Here is a 16,885-nt window from a genome sequence, read left to right as displayed (position 1 = left end):
ATGGGTACCAGAAGACTTATTTCCTTTTGCTTCAGAACCAACTGTACCTTACTGAAGATGTACTAGGTTTAGGAGTGTTCTCTCTATTAGATGTTTAAACCTAGTATTTGAAAATAAATTATTTTCAGAGTTTATAATTTTTCATAACTACTTCTGAAATCAGGAGTCATCAAGGATTATTTGTGAAAGAGCTTGCCAGCTCTGCTTCATATGTGGTTTAAAGCCTCCTAATTTGTTCTGATCTGTATGTAGATGAAAATATGTGCTGAGGATGTTCAACATTGGTTGAATAAAGATGAGAGAAGTAATTCTAATGTTAGTGTTGTGAAATGGATTAATGCATCTTTGGTAGAATTATGCAATAATTTTCTTGTGTATTTAGAAAAGCTGTGAGAACTGTGTTTGCATGTAAAATAGAAAGGTTTAGTTTAGAATCTTGAAAATAGCTTCAGGCAGTAATTATTGGTTAAGTACAATTAGCAACAATTATCATTGTCCTCAAAGTGTTTTCTTCATTTCTTGTTTTTACTGATAGACCGCTTGCGTACAGTACACTGGCAGACCTGGTGCATCATGTCCGACAACATTTACCACTCAATGATCTCTCCCTTGCTGTCCAGTTATTTGCCAAGAACATTGATGATGAGTCCTTGCCTAGCAGTATTCAGACAATGTCTTGCAAGCTTCTGCTAAATTTGGTAGACTGTATCCGGTCTAAAAGTGAACAGGAAAATGGAAATGGTAGAGACATTCTTATGAGAATGCTGGAGGTATTGATTTGTTTTGTATTTTTGATAATAAGTTGAATATACTATTTTATATTGTCAATTGCACATTGGCATAGATCAATACAATCTCTAAGATGTGAAAACCCCATGTTTTCAAGACATGCTGATGGTTTTAAGGATTCTCTTTATATGGAGGAGTTTTTTTTTTTTAAAAAAAAATCATAGAATCATCAGACGTGCCCTAAAAACTCTCAACCATGGTTTAGTACAGGTGAAGCTCCACCTGCTTGATGTAGCCAAGTTGTTAACTGAAAAATGTTACCTAGTGTTTCTCCTGTCACAACCTAAAGTTGCACTCAGTTGTGAAGTTAAATGCTTCTAGTGTAAATGCTTGTTTAATAATCTTATTTTGGGATGTGAGAGCATGTTTTGAAATATAAATCAAATTGGTCTTAACATTTTAAGATGACTGACAAATCATATGGCTGTTTTTTTGGAAAGGGAGATCTAGACATTCTGGGTTTAGTGCGTCCCCTCCATCTTTGACACATCTGTGTCACAGACTGTCATCATTCTGAATGCACTAAGGAGGTCATTTTAGTCAGCTCTAGATTATTTGATATTATCCTTGAAATACTAAACATTTCCCCAGCACAGCTTATTTATTTTATTTAAAAGGTACAGAAAACTTTAAACTGAAACCTTTGCAACATGAGCCTTGTTTAGTACCAGACAAGAGGCAAAAATGTTGGGGACCACTGTTCTACTGGATTGATGGTTGCATTTTAAATCTGACGTGCTACATGCACTGTCGGTTTATATTTTAGTTTTAGGCATCTTATTAACTGACAGATTCTAGCTTTTTATGCTTAGTAGTCAATAGACTGAAATAGTAAGTCTTACTTTTAAAAACAAATTCAAGTTGCTTTTCATTTTAAATTAAGTATAACTGTAGAGAGATCATCAGTTTTCAGCAAATATTTTTTATCATTTGAACTTGTTTAAAGAAAACATTCTTTTTTGATATAAATTTTGATGTTGAATATAAATTTTACTGGTTTATATTGACATGAAGTACTAGTACTATTACATTAGAACAATCTGTGAAGAAGAAACTTACCTTCTTTTTTTCTTCCCCCTCTCCTGTCTGCTCTTCCATTGGCCTTTCCTCCTTGTGCCCCTAGGTTTTTGTTCTGAAATTTCACACTATAGCACGATACCAGCTTTCTGTAATTTTTAAAAAATGCAAGCCACAGTCTGAACTGGGGGCTGCTGAAGCCGCACTGCCTGGAGTACCAACAGCAGCAAACGCAGCACCTGTTCCTGTTCCGTCTCCTGCCCCGGCCACTCCAGTGGCCCCTGCACCAGTGCCTGTGTTTGAAAAACAAGGGGAGAAAGAAAAAGAAGACAAACAGACATTTCAGGTCACAGACTGCCGGAGCTTAGTAAAAACCTTGGTCTGTGGTGTCAAGACAATCACGTGGGGCATAACATCATGCAAAGCTCCTGGTGGTAAAGCTTCATACTATTTAATTACACTTATCTTTTGTAATTCCATGATTAAAAGTCTAGCATTAAAGCACATTGTATTTTTAATAAGTAACTACTGTTGTATTTTGTCTTCTTTCAGAAGCACAATTCATTCCCAATAAGCAATTGCAACCTAAGGAGACTCAAATTTATATAAAGCTAGTAAAATATGCAATGCAAGCTTTAGATATTTATCAGGTATGTAACCTGATTACGTGGCACTTTCATTTTATACAATTTCTCTGTGTTACATCTTTTAACAGGGATTTCTTTGTTAGGTAAAATACAAATTTTGTGTGTAGTATATTTCATGAAGTCTTTAATTTCTGGACTACATTTAGTGGCAAATTTACGAATTTCAAAGTACTTATCACTTGCAAGAAAATTATTTTTTTAGTAGTTATCATTGTTTGTCTTCATGCTGGCAGGTTAGTCTGTAAAAATCTGTCTTTTATGTGGCGGATTAAATCTATTGGTGTTCAAATAAATTTTTTTAGTTTAGTTATCAGTTGAAGTATTCACTTTGCATATGTCCATCTTCTGACATTATACAAAGCACTGCTGAAATGTAAATGTATATGATTTAGAATTTAGTAACTTTACAAATACACTGATAACCCCTTGCTGTTGTCTTTTTCCACGTCTGACTCCATGATTTTAAAGTCTGTGCTGAACACACTCCATTTTACTGGTCTTATTATCAATGCTGGCTTTTGTGATTTTTAATTGTATCAGGCATGCATGTGAATGTTGCATAATGTCTGTTTTAATTGTAAGGTACTTTAAAAATGGTGGGGAAAAAGTTGCTCCAATTCTGTAACCAATACATGTATTTTCTAAATTGCCATAGGTTCAAATAGCAGGAAATGGACAGACGTATGTTCGAGTAGCCAACTGTCAGACAGTCAGAATGAAAGAGGAAAAGGAAGTTCTGGAGCATTTTGCTGGTGTCTTCACAATGATGAACCCTTTAACTTTTAAAGAAATCTTTCAAACTACTGTTCCGTATATGGTGGAGAGAATCTCAAAAAACTATGCTCTTCAGGTATTTTGTTTTTGTTTTCCCACCCATTGATAATAACCAGCCTGTAGAAAATAGCTCATTCCTTAAAGTACATAAGGCTGAAGATGAATTATTAATGCTGAAATTAGCATGCTGGATTTGATTTGAAACAGTGTATAAAAATGCTTTGTAAAGATGGATTTTCAAAAATTTCTGGAGTAACTGATGCAATACAAATATGAGCACTTCATATAAGCAGGGAAGATATAAGTGGACTCTTATTCATGAAAGGTATTGAACATTTTGAAATTCCAGTTCTGTTTGAAAGGTTGTTGTGTTCATGTTCTGTTCTGCTATTTTACAGAGCACACTTCCAATTGTATACATCTAAAATATAAACTTTAACTTGGATATTTAAATTATATACACGGTTATTTTCCATTGAGAATAACCTGATTTGCTTGCACAGCAGTGAAGATAAGGGAAAAAGTTGGTCTTTTTTGTTTGTTTTAAATTGGTAGTGTTTTAATTTCCTGTGTTCTTTTCATTACAGCGACATTAATTCTTTTGTGGTTCCTTTTTATAGATTGTTGCCAATTCCTTCTTGGCAAACCCTACTACCTCTGCACTTTTTGCAACAATTTTGGTAGAGTATCTTCTGGATCGACTGCCAGAAATGGGCTCTAATGTGGAACTCTCCAATCTGTATCTCAAGCTGTTCAAGTTAGTCTTTGGCTCAGTTTCACTATTTGCAGCTGAAAATGAACAAATGCTTAAGGTAAAAGTCATTTGGAGTAAAAAAATATATATATATTGACTCTTTAATGCACTCTTCAGATGTTTGAAGGCACTTTGTTTTGTTCTCTCTTTCATGTGATAGTCTTTTCATGTTTGAACCACTGTTAGCACCATTATTCAAACACCAAATAAAATCCATTGCCTTACTTATAAGAGTTTATGTGAACGTTTGAAACTAAAGCGATATGCTAATTCTGAGTCTAAAGAACTGAAACATGCTTGTGGTCATAAGTCTTCATAACTCAACAGACATGAACAACAATATATACACCTATCCTATTAACTTAAGGCTTTTGATTCAATTGCTATCTCTTTTTTGTGTGTTGGTGAATCGTGTTCATTTATGTCATGTTCAGTGATGACTCGTACCTTGAGTTAAAAATATTTTTTTGTGGTGTTGAAAAGTTTGCATTGAGGAATTCTGTTTTTCTATTAACATGTTTGTTTATTCTAAAAATCTATTTTGTATGTTGGAAAGAGATCATCTCTTTCATTGAGCTTAGAAACGCTGTTCTGAGCTTGAAGCAAGAGAGTGCTTGTTCATAAAAGTAACAGCTGCTTATATACAGAAAAACTGCACAGTAGTAGTAGAACACTGCTCCTTCTCACAATGTAACCCTCCATTTCTTTTCTCCCTACCTTTAAATAAACACAATGTCAGATACAGATAACTACATAATAATGGTTTCTGTTCTTAATGATTTGCTGTAGCAGGATTAGTTCAGTAGTTGTTTTCTGTGTAGAACAGAGTAGATATAACTATTTTCCCTATTTATTTGAATGATTAAAGTAATGTGAAGTGATATTCATAACTAATATGATGCAATATTCATATAAGCTTGGTTAAATTCTTTTCTGTCATCAAAATTGAGGTCATTTGGATTTTATAAGCTGGAGATCCAATTTAAAGAATGTGATTTACTACCTTCACAGTTTCGTGCTTGTTACGTTTTTGTTTCATCAGGATTGATGATACGGGCCTTGGGTAGACAATTTAATTGGATGATGAAGGCTGTTTGCAGCATCTGCATAGCAATGTAGAATACTTCTAGATCTCAATAAAATCCAGTCACTGGATTTGTCACTGTTTCTACCTAATCTGGGAGAATTCTTGTGTTTAGCAGCTAATTTTAATGATTACTGGCTGCAAATTGTTAATGTCCACTGCTCTAAAAGGTCACTGAGTCTTAATTTTTTGGTTCTGTAACTGTTTTTTCCTTGAAAAGTTAGTTTTTAAAGGAAATTGTTAACATTCACAGATTTAAGGATTAATGATGAAGTTAGATCTGGAGTAAACTAATATTGTGAAATGTCTTCTGTTGTCATTCTGACAATTCTGCTACCATCTTTAGGTTCTCTGGAGCAAATCTGTTTTGTTACATCAGATTTGTAGAAGTTTTTTTTATTTTAATACAATTAGTGCTTAGAGTAGCAAACAGACTTGATTGGCTAATGTGAAAGCATTAACTAAATTAATGTTTTTAATTAACTAAAGAATACTATTGTTTCTTGGTGCTGCTCAAATAACAGATTTACTTTTTAACAATTCCTCGAGTGGTTATAAAATTAGGGTGGTATCACATTACTTGGAATAACTGAAGGTTTTTGACTTGAAAATCTTGTCTCATGCTAAACTCCTGCACTGCCATGATGATAAAATTGATGATTTATTAATCTTAAAGCTTTATTTTTTTTTTTATAGCCACATTTACACAAGATTGTGAACAGCTCTATGGAACTTGCACAGACTGCCAAAGAGCCCTATAACTATTTCCTGCTGCTCAGAGCACTGTTCAGATCTATTGGAGGAGGCAGTCATGATCTGTTATATCAAGAATTCTTGCCGCTGTTACCAAACTTACTGCAAGGTAGAGCAATACCTTTATTTCCCTGCCCAGTTTCTGATCTTTTTATGTGAATACTAGTAATAAAGTTATATTATGTAATTAAAAAGCAAACAAACATCAAAAACACAAAGCCCGAACTCCCATAAGTAGCTGCTGACTTTGAGCTTAGCACTTGATTAAACATCTTGGATTTACTCTCATCTGCTTCAGGCTCCATAGTTCTGGCTGCTTCACAACTGCTGCTGCTTGTTTTCTGCTTTCTCTTTTGGGACTATTGGGTGTTTGTTTATTTCATGTTTTGCAATGGATAATTATGTTAGCATGAAGAATGAGATGTAAGGATAGTAGCAGAAGCGAGGTTGCCAAGCCATCACCAATATTAAGGGAAGAATGTTACAGAGAAGCTCTGGCTCTCCTGGAGTTGAGGATGTGTGCACACCTGCCAGTGAATGATAAATATAAATGCGAGTAGTGTCAGTTTCCAAAAAGAAATGGAAATATGAATCAGTGATTAAATTAGCATATATGCTTACAAGGGCTATCGTCCAGAGATGTTAGAGATGACCAAGGAAACATGCAGAACTACTTAAACCTAAGGGCAACCTAAATCAGAGCAATTTCAGGAGTGTGAAATCCTTGCATTTACTTTGTATATGTCTATCTCCTGTCTTCTGAAGTTAACACAAAGCACTGTTGAAATGTAAAAGTACATGATTTAGAATTAAGAAACTTGCAGGGGCGATTTTTATTGTAGTTAGCAAATATGTATGTTATGTATAACTCATTGTGTAAAATGCATGGCAGTGTAGAGCTGCTAGCTACCTTTGTGGAGTATATGAAATCTTCCTGCTGTGTTCGTGTAGTGGATTGGGGAATGTGTTTAGTGTGCATGGGACGGTGAATGACCCATACACATTTCATGTTCATTTTCAAGAGTCCAGATGTTTTTTTAAACCATTTTCTCCACGTAGATTTTTTAAATTGATACAAAATTAAGGTTTGGGTCAACAATCTTTTTTTTTAATTATTATTTTTTATTTTCATATACTGTATTCAAAAGCTACTTTATTTTAACATTTATTTAATATTAAATTTCAGTGTATGCATAGATATTCTTTTAGTATATGCATGTACCTAGAAAAACATTCAAGGCATAAAATCCATAGGTGGAAGTTGTAATTATGAATATATTTTATAAATACATTCGTTAGAGATATGAACTTGACAGAATTTTAAATGCCAGATTATTCTAAGTATAGGAAATAGCAATTTTTGAACAATGAACTGTGGACTGTCATTTTCTTTTGAATGTGTAATTTATCAATGATTTTCAGGACTTAATATGTTGCAAAGTGGTCTTCATAAACAACACATGAAGGACTTGTTTGTAGAGCTCTGCCTCACAGTGCCAGTTCGTCTGAGCTCATTGCTCCCTTATCTGCCAATGCTGATGGATCCATTGGTGTCGGCTCTCAATGGATCTCAGACCCTGGTTAGCCAGGGCTTAAGAACTCTTGAATTGTGCGTGGATAATTTGCAGCCAGACTTTCTGTATGATCATATTCAACCAGTTCGAGCTGAGCTTATGCAGGTAAATGTGTTGTTTCCTGTTAAACCACAAGAGGTCGTTGATTCACTAAAAATTAGAATTTTATGTGAAACTTTGTTTATAAAAACTTGAAAAAACTGTTGTGAGAACCATGCCTGCCTGATTTGTGTGCAAAACACCATTTGGTGTTATGCTGCTAACCTGAAGATTCTGAAAAATTTAAAACCGAATTAATCTTTTCTTCTATATCCCCTGTTAAGAGGTTAAAATTAAGAATTAGGACTCAGTAGGAAGAGTGTTGCTGTGTTTAAGATGAATTAGTAGAGAAAATGTTTTAAAATTGCTAATTTCTTGAAAACAGAACAGTCAAAACGAATTGCTTTTAGCATATCATGATTGACAACTATCTACAATCTTACATAACCAGTGAAGATGGCATGGCTGAAATATGGAACAATTTTTTAGATGTGGCTATTTCCTCTGATAGTGCTAGCATATAGTCTGCATTGCCTTGTTTTATTTTTAGATGTTGAAACTAGCTCTTTTGAGGTTATTTAAATTGGCCGATGGTGGTGTTTTTTTAGTTTTCTGTTTTTAATTAAATTCATAATGTTGTCCATCTGATATTAACAATAAATACAAAATTATATTTCAGTGTTGCAAAGATTTTGTATCTGATTATATTAGTCTGAGCTGTAACTGTGCTTAGGACAATCTGTTTGCAGTTTAACTGTTGTGAACCTACTGTTTTTATTCCATCTAGATAAGTGTTTTTTTGTTTTGTTTTGTTTTGTTTTTCCTCTGGAGGTTTTGGAGTATCCAATACCTAGATAAAAGAATAAATGTTTTGCTTCATTTTTATTTATTATTTTTATACATTATAAGCTGAAAAATTGTGAAGTGAGGCTGTTCTGACCCTGTCATATTTAAAAATACTTGCAGGCTTTGTGGCGTACACTGCGCAATCCTGCAGACAGCATTTCTCATGTGGCTTATCGTGTGCTTGGTAAATTTGGTGGAAGTAACAGGAAAATGTTAAAGGAATCACAGAAACTACAGTATGTGGTCACAGAAATTCAAGGACCCAGCATTACAATAGAATTTTCAGACTGTAAAGCATCTATTCAGCTCCCTATGGAAAAGGTAAGGACTTTTTTGAGAAGTAAGGACATCTTCTGTGCTAAGAAATTACCTTGTTCAGTTTTCCTTTGTTACAGACTTTTTGAAAGTTTGTTTGCTTGTAAAGAAAAAAAAACAAAACTTGATGAAATGCGTGCTGTCTGCCATCAATTCCAGATATGAATTAATAAATATTCAATGCTATAGAAATTACATGCTTAAAAGTAGGCTTTAGGATCTCACCCATACCTGTATATGTTTTGATATCCCTCCAGTTAGACAAAGAGATTTCTAATTCATTTATTCCATAATGAAGAAAGAGAGTCTAAACCCACTTCTGTGTGTTTGTTTTTTTGTTTGTTGGTTTAGGTTTTTTGTTTGTTCTGTTTTTTGAGTTGCCAGACTGCAGGTAAAAAAGTGAAAAGTTGTTTCAGGAGTTGCTAATCATCATTCCACTGATGTCAGGCATTCTTTGTATTTCTTAATTTGGGCAGTCCAAATTGTATGTGCTTTTTAAGTGATTTTTAATATATATTAAAAATACTGTTCCCTTGATTAATCACTTTATTATAAATATTAAGAAATAGTGTTTATTACAATCTTTTTTATTTCTCTCTTGGCTGTAGGCAATTGAAACTGCTCTGGACTGCTTGAAGAGTGCTAACACAGAGCCGTATTATCGGAGGCAAGCCTGGGAAGTAATCAAGTGTTTCTTAGTAGCTATGATGAGCTTGGATGATAATAAGCATGCATTATATCAACTTCTGGCACATCCCAAGTATGACAATTCTTTAAACGTAAATGTGTATGTAAAACTTAGTGTCTTTAGAGTAACTTAACTTAGAGAGAATGGATAGTCTAAACAATATATTCTGCATGTTGTTTTTACCTTTTGGTTTATCCTGCTTCCATTTAAATTTATGCAGGACTTTTCAAATCTTCCTCTTGGTTTTGTCTGCATGTTATTTAATGCAAACAACATCTGTAAATGTTCCAAATTTTTATTTTCTTCCCCTACTCCCAGTCCAATGCAAAATTTTTAGATATGACAAGACAGCTTCTTAAAAATTTAATTGTAGTTTAATATATTTAAATAATTGGAGTGTTCTGATCCTTAATAGTGTTTCAAAGATAAGATTGTGTTGTTTTGTGTGTTACCAAAGTGAATGAGATACAAAATTTAGTTTCAATTTAGTGACCAAACTGTAGCATAGTCACATACACACAGCTGATGTTCACAGATGGATTGGTTTTGATATATGACTTTGTTTGTCTCAGGGCAATTAAGGATTTTTTATTTTGTACATATTTTAAAATTTGAGTCTTTGATACTTAATAAGTTCATTGCTTTTAGACATCTGACCCATTTTTACCTACCAAGTGTGTGCTGACTTAGAGTTGCAGTATAGTAAGTGTTGCTAAAGAGCGTAGTTGCTATTATAATTGGGACTTGTTAAACTTGACATAAATATAGGTTTGCAATGAATAGGTTGTGTTGGGGCAGTGATTTGATAAGTAATGTTTCAGTCCTGAAAGATTAAAATCAAATGTCATTTTAAAAAAGGGAAAATGTCAAAATATTGAAAATGACATTCTGTAATTGAGTTGTAGTGTGAAGCCCGTATACCTATTATTTGGAATATATGTGGCTTCTTCTGAACCACTGGCTTTAAATGTTCATGATGAAATTGAGCTATCCATCATGTTTGAGGCCAGTGGTTGACAAAATTAATACCAACTGAGTGAACCGGTCTTGCTCTATCAAAATGAGGAGAAAATGGGAGGTGGAAAAGGAGTTTGCTATCAAGAGCAAACTGTAAATCAAGTACTTGATGATGTTCATGGTTGAGCTGCCAATACTGCAGTTTAGGATTATAATGAACTTAATTTTGTCTTTCAGCTTTACTGAGAAGTCCATACCCAGTGTAATTATTTCGCATCGGTACAAAGCTCAAGATACTCCAGCTCGTAAAACGTTTGAGCAGGCTTTGACAGGGGCATTCATGTCAGCAGTCATCAAAGATCTGAGACCGAGTGCTCTGCCTTTTGTAGCCAGCTTGATCCGCCATTATACAATGGTGGCAGTAGCTCAGCAGTGTGGTAAGTGAAGTGGCCTAAAGATCTTGTGGTCATGAGAGGGGTGGAGAAGTTTTTTACTTAACACTACTGACTATTATAACAAGTATGTCATGATATTCTTGGTAGATGTGTTGGGTTTTGTTCCGTGGCTGAATTATTTTTTAATTATCTATAAATAATTGAGCAGTGAAAATTGTTAAGCAAGTTTTCAAAAACATCACCTAATAATACTCTTAAAATGCTGAAACAAATAAAATAAATAGTGTTTGGAACAGTGTGTATCTCCAGAGCATTTGGGTAACTTGATAGATGCAGTTATTTTTGCAGGTGGTTTTTAATTGGGTTGTTTTTGCTTGCAGTTTTGAGGGACTATTAGAGAACTTAGTAAATGCAAAGCACTGCAGCGTCTTCTTACCTATGAAGTAAACTTCTTGTTTGGAGTTGAACTGTATGACAAGTATTAATGTAATCTGAATTTCTTAAGATTCTTCATTTTAATTTAATCTTCTTAGCAGGCCTCTGCAGTGTGTAGTGTAGGGCATAGAAGAAAATATTGAAGTAGATGTAATCTTTTTTTCTTCTAAGAGTGAAGAACGCCTTACAATCCATTTATATGCAAATTGACACATTGCTTACTGGTTTTGCAATCCTCTAGTCAGAAAAGTAGTAAAATTTAATTGAAAGACTATTCATATTTCAATATCCATTGTTTTATCTTTTTCTTCCTCCTCTCCCTATACAAATTACAGGTCCTTTTCTGCTGCAGTGCTATCAGGTTGGAAGCCAGCCTAGCACAGCCATGTTTCACAGTGAAGAAAATGGGTCGAAAGGCATGGATCCCTTGGTGCTTATTGATGCCATAGCAATCTGCATGGCTTATGAGGAGAAAGAGCTCTGCAAAATAGGAGAGGTGGCTCTAGCAGTGATATTTGATGTTGCAAGCATCATCTTGGGGTCAAAGGAAAGGGTAATATTATGCATTATTTTCTTATTTAGAAAAAAATATATAATTAAATGATTTAGTTTCAGGCAGCTGAATTTTGTTTCTAAAATTTCAGAGGATACCATTGAGCTGAAAAAACAAACTGATAGAATTATTTGTTTCCAGGCTTGTCAGCTTCCCTTGTTTTCCTACATTGTGGAACGTTTGTGTGCTTGCTGTTATGAACAAGCTTGGTATGCTAAACTAGGAGGCGTTGTGTCGATTAAATTTCTTATGGAACGGCTTCCACTGATTTGGGTCCTCCAGAACCAGCAGACTTTCCTGAAGGCACTTCTCTTTGTTATGATGGATCTAACTGGAGAGGTAAAGAATGAATGTATTATATCAAGTACTGTGGGGGAAACTAACTTTTTTTTTTTTCTTAATTCACACAAATTGAGCTTTTTCTGATCTTAATATATTTTGAAGTTAAGTAAAATAATTTCTGTAATAATTGCATTTGCTCATTTCAGAGTAGAAATGTATGAGTCTCATTTAGATCAGTGAAAGATCTCTAGATGCACTGTAACTTGGGCTGCATTTAGTTTGAAGGTGTCCATCTTATTAAAAAGCTGTATGTAGTTACAGATGCCTAGAGAATTGGCTGCTCGATCTTTTCTCAGTTGTGAATCATATGGTGACACCACTGCTAAGGTGTTCCAGCTCTTAGATTTCACTCATTGCAACTCACAGCTTTGGAAAGATTGGTGGGAACATTAGTTGAACATGTGCCATTTCCAGAGGGTTCATCACAGACAAGTGCAAAGTTTGTTCTTGAGTAGTGTGTAGATTTGTTATTTTTGTTCCATACTTTAAAAAATATAAAAAAATAAAAATAATCCATGATACTTTAGGTTTCCAATGGAGCGGTTGCTATGGCAAAGACCACACTAGAACAGCTCTTGATTAGATGTGCAACTCCTTTAAAAGATGAAGAAAAAACGGAAGAAATCCTAGCAGCACAGGAAAAGTCTTTCCATCATGTGACTCATGATCTTGTTCGAGAAGTAACCTCTCCAAACTCTACTGTGAGAAAACAGGCAATGCATTCGTTGCAAGTACTTGCACAGGTCACTGGAAAAAGCGTCACTGTGATTATGGAGCCACACAAAGAGGTAAGCAGAAATAATTATTGGAAATCCAAGCAAGTCTAAAATTGTTTACCAGTTTGACTTTGCAAAATGTGTTTCTGAGTGCATTTTCTCACATTAGCGAATTAAGTTCTTCGTGGCTTGATAGCATATGTTTGTAATTTGCTGTGTTTCATTGTTTAAAATACTCTGTGGCTGGAGTACTGCATCATTACTTAGCCAGCATTGATAGTGATTTACTTCCTGAAATTATGGACTGTGCATCCTACTACCATTCAGATGGCAGGCCAGATAGATACTTTATTTTGAACCTGTGTTTTCTGTTTTATATCTAAATACGAGGCATATCCAGAAAGACTACGCAGATCAAAGCTGGTTGAAATTGCTTTTGGCTAGCTGATAGCATTTGTTCTCTTGAAAAGCTAGTATAAACATACATAAGCCCTGAAGGCCACCACGGCATATAAAATTATAGATGTCATTATTGCAATTTGGGAACACAGAGAGAAGCCCCCCAGCTGATACCTTATATCGTTAAAGGTGTTTATGGAGGAGAGTGAAAAGTTGCTGTAATGGGGGAAGAAAACTTACCTGAATGTCTCTATTTTCCTGATGTTTTAGGAGCTTAAAATATTCTTGTTTCCAGACTTGAATGTTTTAAACACTTAAGTCTATTAATTTCTTTTTTTAAATGTTTATAAAGTTATGTGAAGTTATAAACTAACATAGATATGTTCACAGAGGATATGTAATATTTGGAGATACTGAATTTTTTCCCTAATCGACTGAATTCAGTTAGTTCAGAGAAACATTTTTCTTCTTGCTTAGTGATTTCTAAAGAGCTGGAGCCCCAGCAGCAAATGAATAGAAACATGTGGTCATACCTAATGTTGTCTTAGTGGCTAGGTCTATGGGATCATTTGAATATGCTGTTAATTTGGTAATCTAAATTGCATTGTGTAGGTCCTCCAAGACATGGTTCCTCCTAAAAAGCATTTACTTAGGCATCAGCCTGCAAATGCCCAGATTGGACTGATGGAGGGGAATACGTTTTGCACAACCCTGCAACCTCGGTTGTTTACAATGGATTTAAATGTCGTGGAACACAAGGTTTTCTACACAGAGGTATTTGCTTTTTACGTTCTCATATTTGAATATAGCTATTTAAGTAATGATGGTGTTAGAACTCTCATTGCTGCAAATACGTCTTTCCTTATGCATTTTAAACTTTCCCTGAAAATGAAGAGTTTGCTTTTTGAAATGTGGACCAATGAAGTTGTCTGCCTTTATGACTAAGCTCTCAGCTAAGTAGAACGACTAGCTCTGAGCTAAGTAGAATGTTCTAACGTGTTAAATAAATCTTGATGTTACATTCCTAGTCCTAATAGCCCTAACTTTAATATTTAAATCTTATTTTATGCACGGCATATATATGATACCAATGGTTGTACCGCCAAAATGCATGTATTTTCTGTTAAAATATTTGAGTCCCTAACTGCTTGGATAAAATCAGATTTTAAAGCAAAACCCTAGTATGTGGATTTAATCTGGAGAAACTGTCTAGTCCCTTGGTTTCCTAGCAGTACTGTCCAAACATAAGTTAAGGGCTTTGATACCAACAGCAATTGCAGTTAGCAAGGCAAGTATAGGATACAGTTATCCACGCGAAGGACCTTTGTTTTTTTCCTTAAGGCAAAGGCAAAGTGACAAAAAATGTCTATAAGGGTGAGAGTGATGTATTGATTTTTGTGAAGATCTCAACTGTAATAATGTTCTTGGATATAGACATAGCTTGGGCATTGTTAACTTGCATCGTTTTCTTTCCAACTTGTTCAGTGTTTTCTAACAGAAACATACATGTGTTTTTAAAATACTGTCCTGCAGAAAGGGCTCTGTAGGAAAGAATTGTCCCTCAGGGCAGTGACCTCTGACTATAGGAATTACTGAAGATATTTTCAGCATATTTTTTTTTCCTCTTAATCTCCATCTGATCTCTTACCCCTGTACTCAGTATTTTCAGTATTTCACTGCCATTCAAGAGGCAAACTTTAATGTAGACATTCTTTTACAGCCTTTACCATATGTACAGCATGTTTGCAAATAGACCTGCTAGGTATTGGCAAATTGTAAAAATACTAAGTTTTGCCTGACTTTTCTTTAGTGGCAGTATTAGTGGGTTCTCTTGCCTCTGGCTAACGGTCAGTTTTCATGGAAACTTACACGCTAATTTCAAGTAGTATTTTTGCCTGTTGGTGAAGTTTGGGGATTGTAAATTGAATAAACCTGTGTCTTTAAGGAAACAAGGCTCAAAGGGTGACCGATAATACTGTTTCAACCATCATTCATAATGCTGTGCTAAAATGATTTCCTTTGTTTATTTTTTCCCTAGCTCTTGAATTTGTGTGAGGCTGAAGATGCTGCCTTAATGAAGCTACCTTGTTACAAAAGTCTTCCATCACTTGTACCTCTTCGCATTGCTGCGTTAAGTAAGTGAAAGTTCATAAACAAAATTAGATGTAGATAGGTGTCCTTGTGAGCAAAGGGCAATCTTCTTCCCAACATCAGCAGAAAACTTAAGAGCTTGAAGACTGATGACTGCTCTCTAGAGGTCACAGTTTAATGGAGAATAATGGGAAGTATCGCTGCTTTCTTAATGAGTAAGATTTAGTTTCTGAAATTAACCCAAAACATTTTTAGACTAATTATGTTATATAGGATTAGGAAAACTTTAAAACTCTGTTAATAGACTGTCCATTCTTTTCCTGTTTTACGATGCCTGTTGCTTTTGGCAAAGCATTCTGGGCTTTAGCAGTCTGTAATTTAAGATGAAGTAAAAGAAGCTTGAAAAGAATAAATGTAGAATTATTTTTTTTCCTCTCTTCCTGAAATTGAGTTAGCAAAGAGAAATTTACTTTGATATTTGCAGATGCTCTAGCTGCCTGCAATTACTTACCTCAGTCAAGAGAGAAAATTATTGCTGCACTTTTCAAGGCACTTAATTCAACAAATAATGAACTGCAGGAGGCAGGAGAAGCATGCATGAGAAAGGTTAGTGCATTAAAACAATGTTGCTTTCGAGTCTCATGGTCTCTCTGCTTTACTTCTTGATTGCAGATCTTCTTGGGAAAGTTGGGAAGATGTGTCAGCCTTTCTTAGCAGTTTCACAAATGTGTCTGGCTTTATTGTAAAAGCTTTTCTTGTGTTTCCTCTTTGTTCCTAAAAGAATTGGTAGAGACATGTGGTTGGTTTTGGAAATGGAAGCAATATGGCAGAGTTAAGCTCTGCATCACAGTATTGCAGTTACCTTAAGGGACAGCACTGTCTGTGTACTATTTAGGGCCAGAATTAGTAACGGTGATATGCTGCACCTGTTCTGTGGATGCTAGGCTATAATGTGAGAAAAGCTGGAAAGACCGGGAAAAGGATATCCTCTCATTATGACATGTGGCCTGGTAGATAGACCTAATTCTACTTCAGCAAAATTTTTTTAAGATTTAATACCTTTCCTTCAAATATAGAAAACGGTAATAAAAAGGCTTACAGCCTCTTCATAATGAGGTGTAAACTGGATGGTATGTCACAGGGAATGTCAGTATAGTAATACTGGTGGTTTACATTTTCTTATGCTGTTGACTACTTAGAGATCAGATCTCATCTTTTCATGTCACTTTGGCCTCAAAAGGGTAAGTACTGACTAGTTAGGACTTCATGACAGTACAGTTCAGTTGAGAGGTAAGAGGTGTAGCAACTAAGGGTTGTTCTGACCTGTGTGTTTGGTATGAGACTTTTCTAATCATTTTAACCACCTTTTCCTGTGATAAATCAATGCCCACAGGATGTTTAATTATAACAGGAAATATTCTGTCTGGCTGCTTGCTGACAGGTTTTTCTCTTACCTTTTATGTTTCTCACTTATGCATGTGGATTTTAACAGACATTTGCTCCGTTGCTTTCAGCCAGATTCACAGCCATTTGTTAATAAAGTAGTGCCCAGGGAGTTTGTCTATAACTGTAAATTTCATTTATAACTATGGCAATTTTTCAATCCTTGCCTGTAATTAAGGCCTCCTGTTTGATTGTTTCATGGAATATCCTGCTGTACATCAAGAATACTAAAGTGCTTCCCAAATCCATCTTTTTCATTGCATATATTTCTAGT

At 34.9% G+C, this 16,885-nt stretch overlaps 1 protein-coding gene across 4 annotated transcripts in view; it reads left to right on the top strand.

The window, feature by feature from the left end:
- The window catches only part of TRRAP (transformation/transcription domain associated protein), a 90,039-nt gene that overhangs the window by 12,265 nt on the left and 60,889 nt on the right, over positions 1–16,885 (top strand). For 2 of the 4 annotated variants that reach the window (XM_035339926.1, XM_035339928.1), the window contains exons 15-30: positions 536–770; positions 1,913–2,240; positions 2,359–2,456; positions 3,109–3,303; positions 3,848–4,039; positions 5,762–5,927; positions 7,241–7,497; positions 8,398–8,598; positions 9,201–9,352; positions 10,475–10,674; positions 11,403–11,620; positions 11,762–11,959; positions 12,490–12,750; positions 13,690–13,851; positions 15,116–15,212; positions 15,653–15,774. In XM_035339926.1, the coding sequence (XP_035195817.1) occupies positions 536–770; positions 1,913–2,240; positions 2,359–2,456; positions 3,109–3,303; positions 3,848–4,039; positions 5,762–5,927; positions 7,241–7,497; positions 8,398–8,598; positions 9,201–9,352; positions 10,475–10,674; positions 11,403–11,620; positions 11,762–11,959; positions 12,490–12,750; positions 13,690–13,851; positions 15,116–15,212; positions 15,653–15,774 (3,082 nt within the window). Of the gene's footprint in view, positions 1–535; positions 771–1,912; positions 2,241–2,358; positions 2,457–3,108; positions 3,304–3,847; positions 4,040–5,761; positions 5,928–7,240; positions 7,498–8,397; positions 8,599–9,200; positions 9,380–10,474; positions 10,675–11,402; positions 11,621–11,761; positions 11,960–12,489; positions 12,751–13,689; positions 13,852–15,115; positions 15,213–15,652; positions 15,775–16,885 lie in introns of all 4 variants that reach the window. The other 2 variants (XM_035339927.1, XM_035339925.1) reach the window with 1 other exon arrangement.

Source organism: Oxyura jamaicensis, chromosome 14 (genome assembly GCF_011077185.1).
Source record: "Oxyura jamaicensis isolate SHBP4307 breed ruddy duck chromosome 14, BPBGC_Ojam_1.0, whole genome shotgun sequence".
Classification (NCBI taxonomy): domain Eukaryota; kingdom Metazoa; phylum Chordata; class Aves; order Anseriformes; family Anatidae; genus Oxyura; species Oxyura jamaicensis.
Note: the sequence above shows the minus strand (reverse complement) of the source record. Positions and strands in the feature narration are given on the sequence as shown.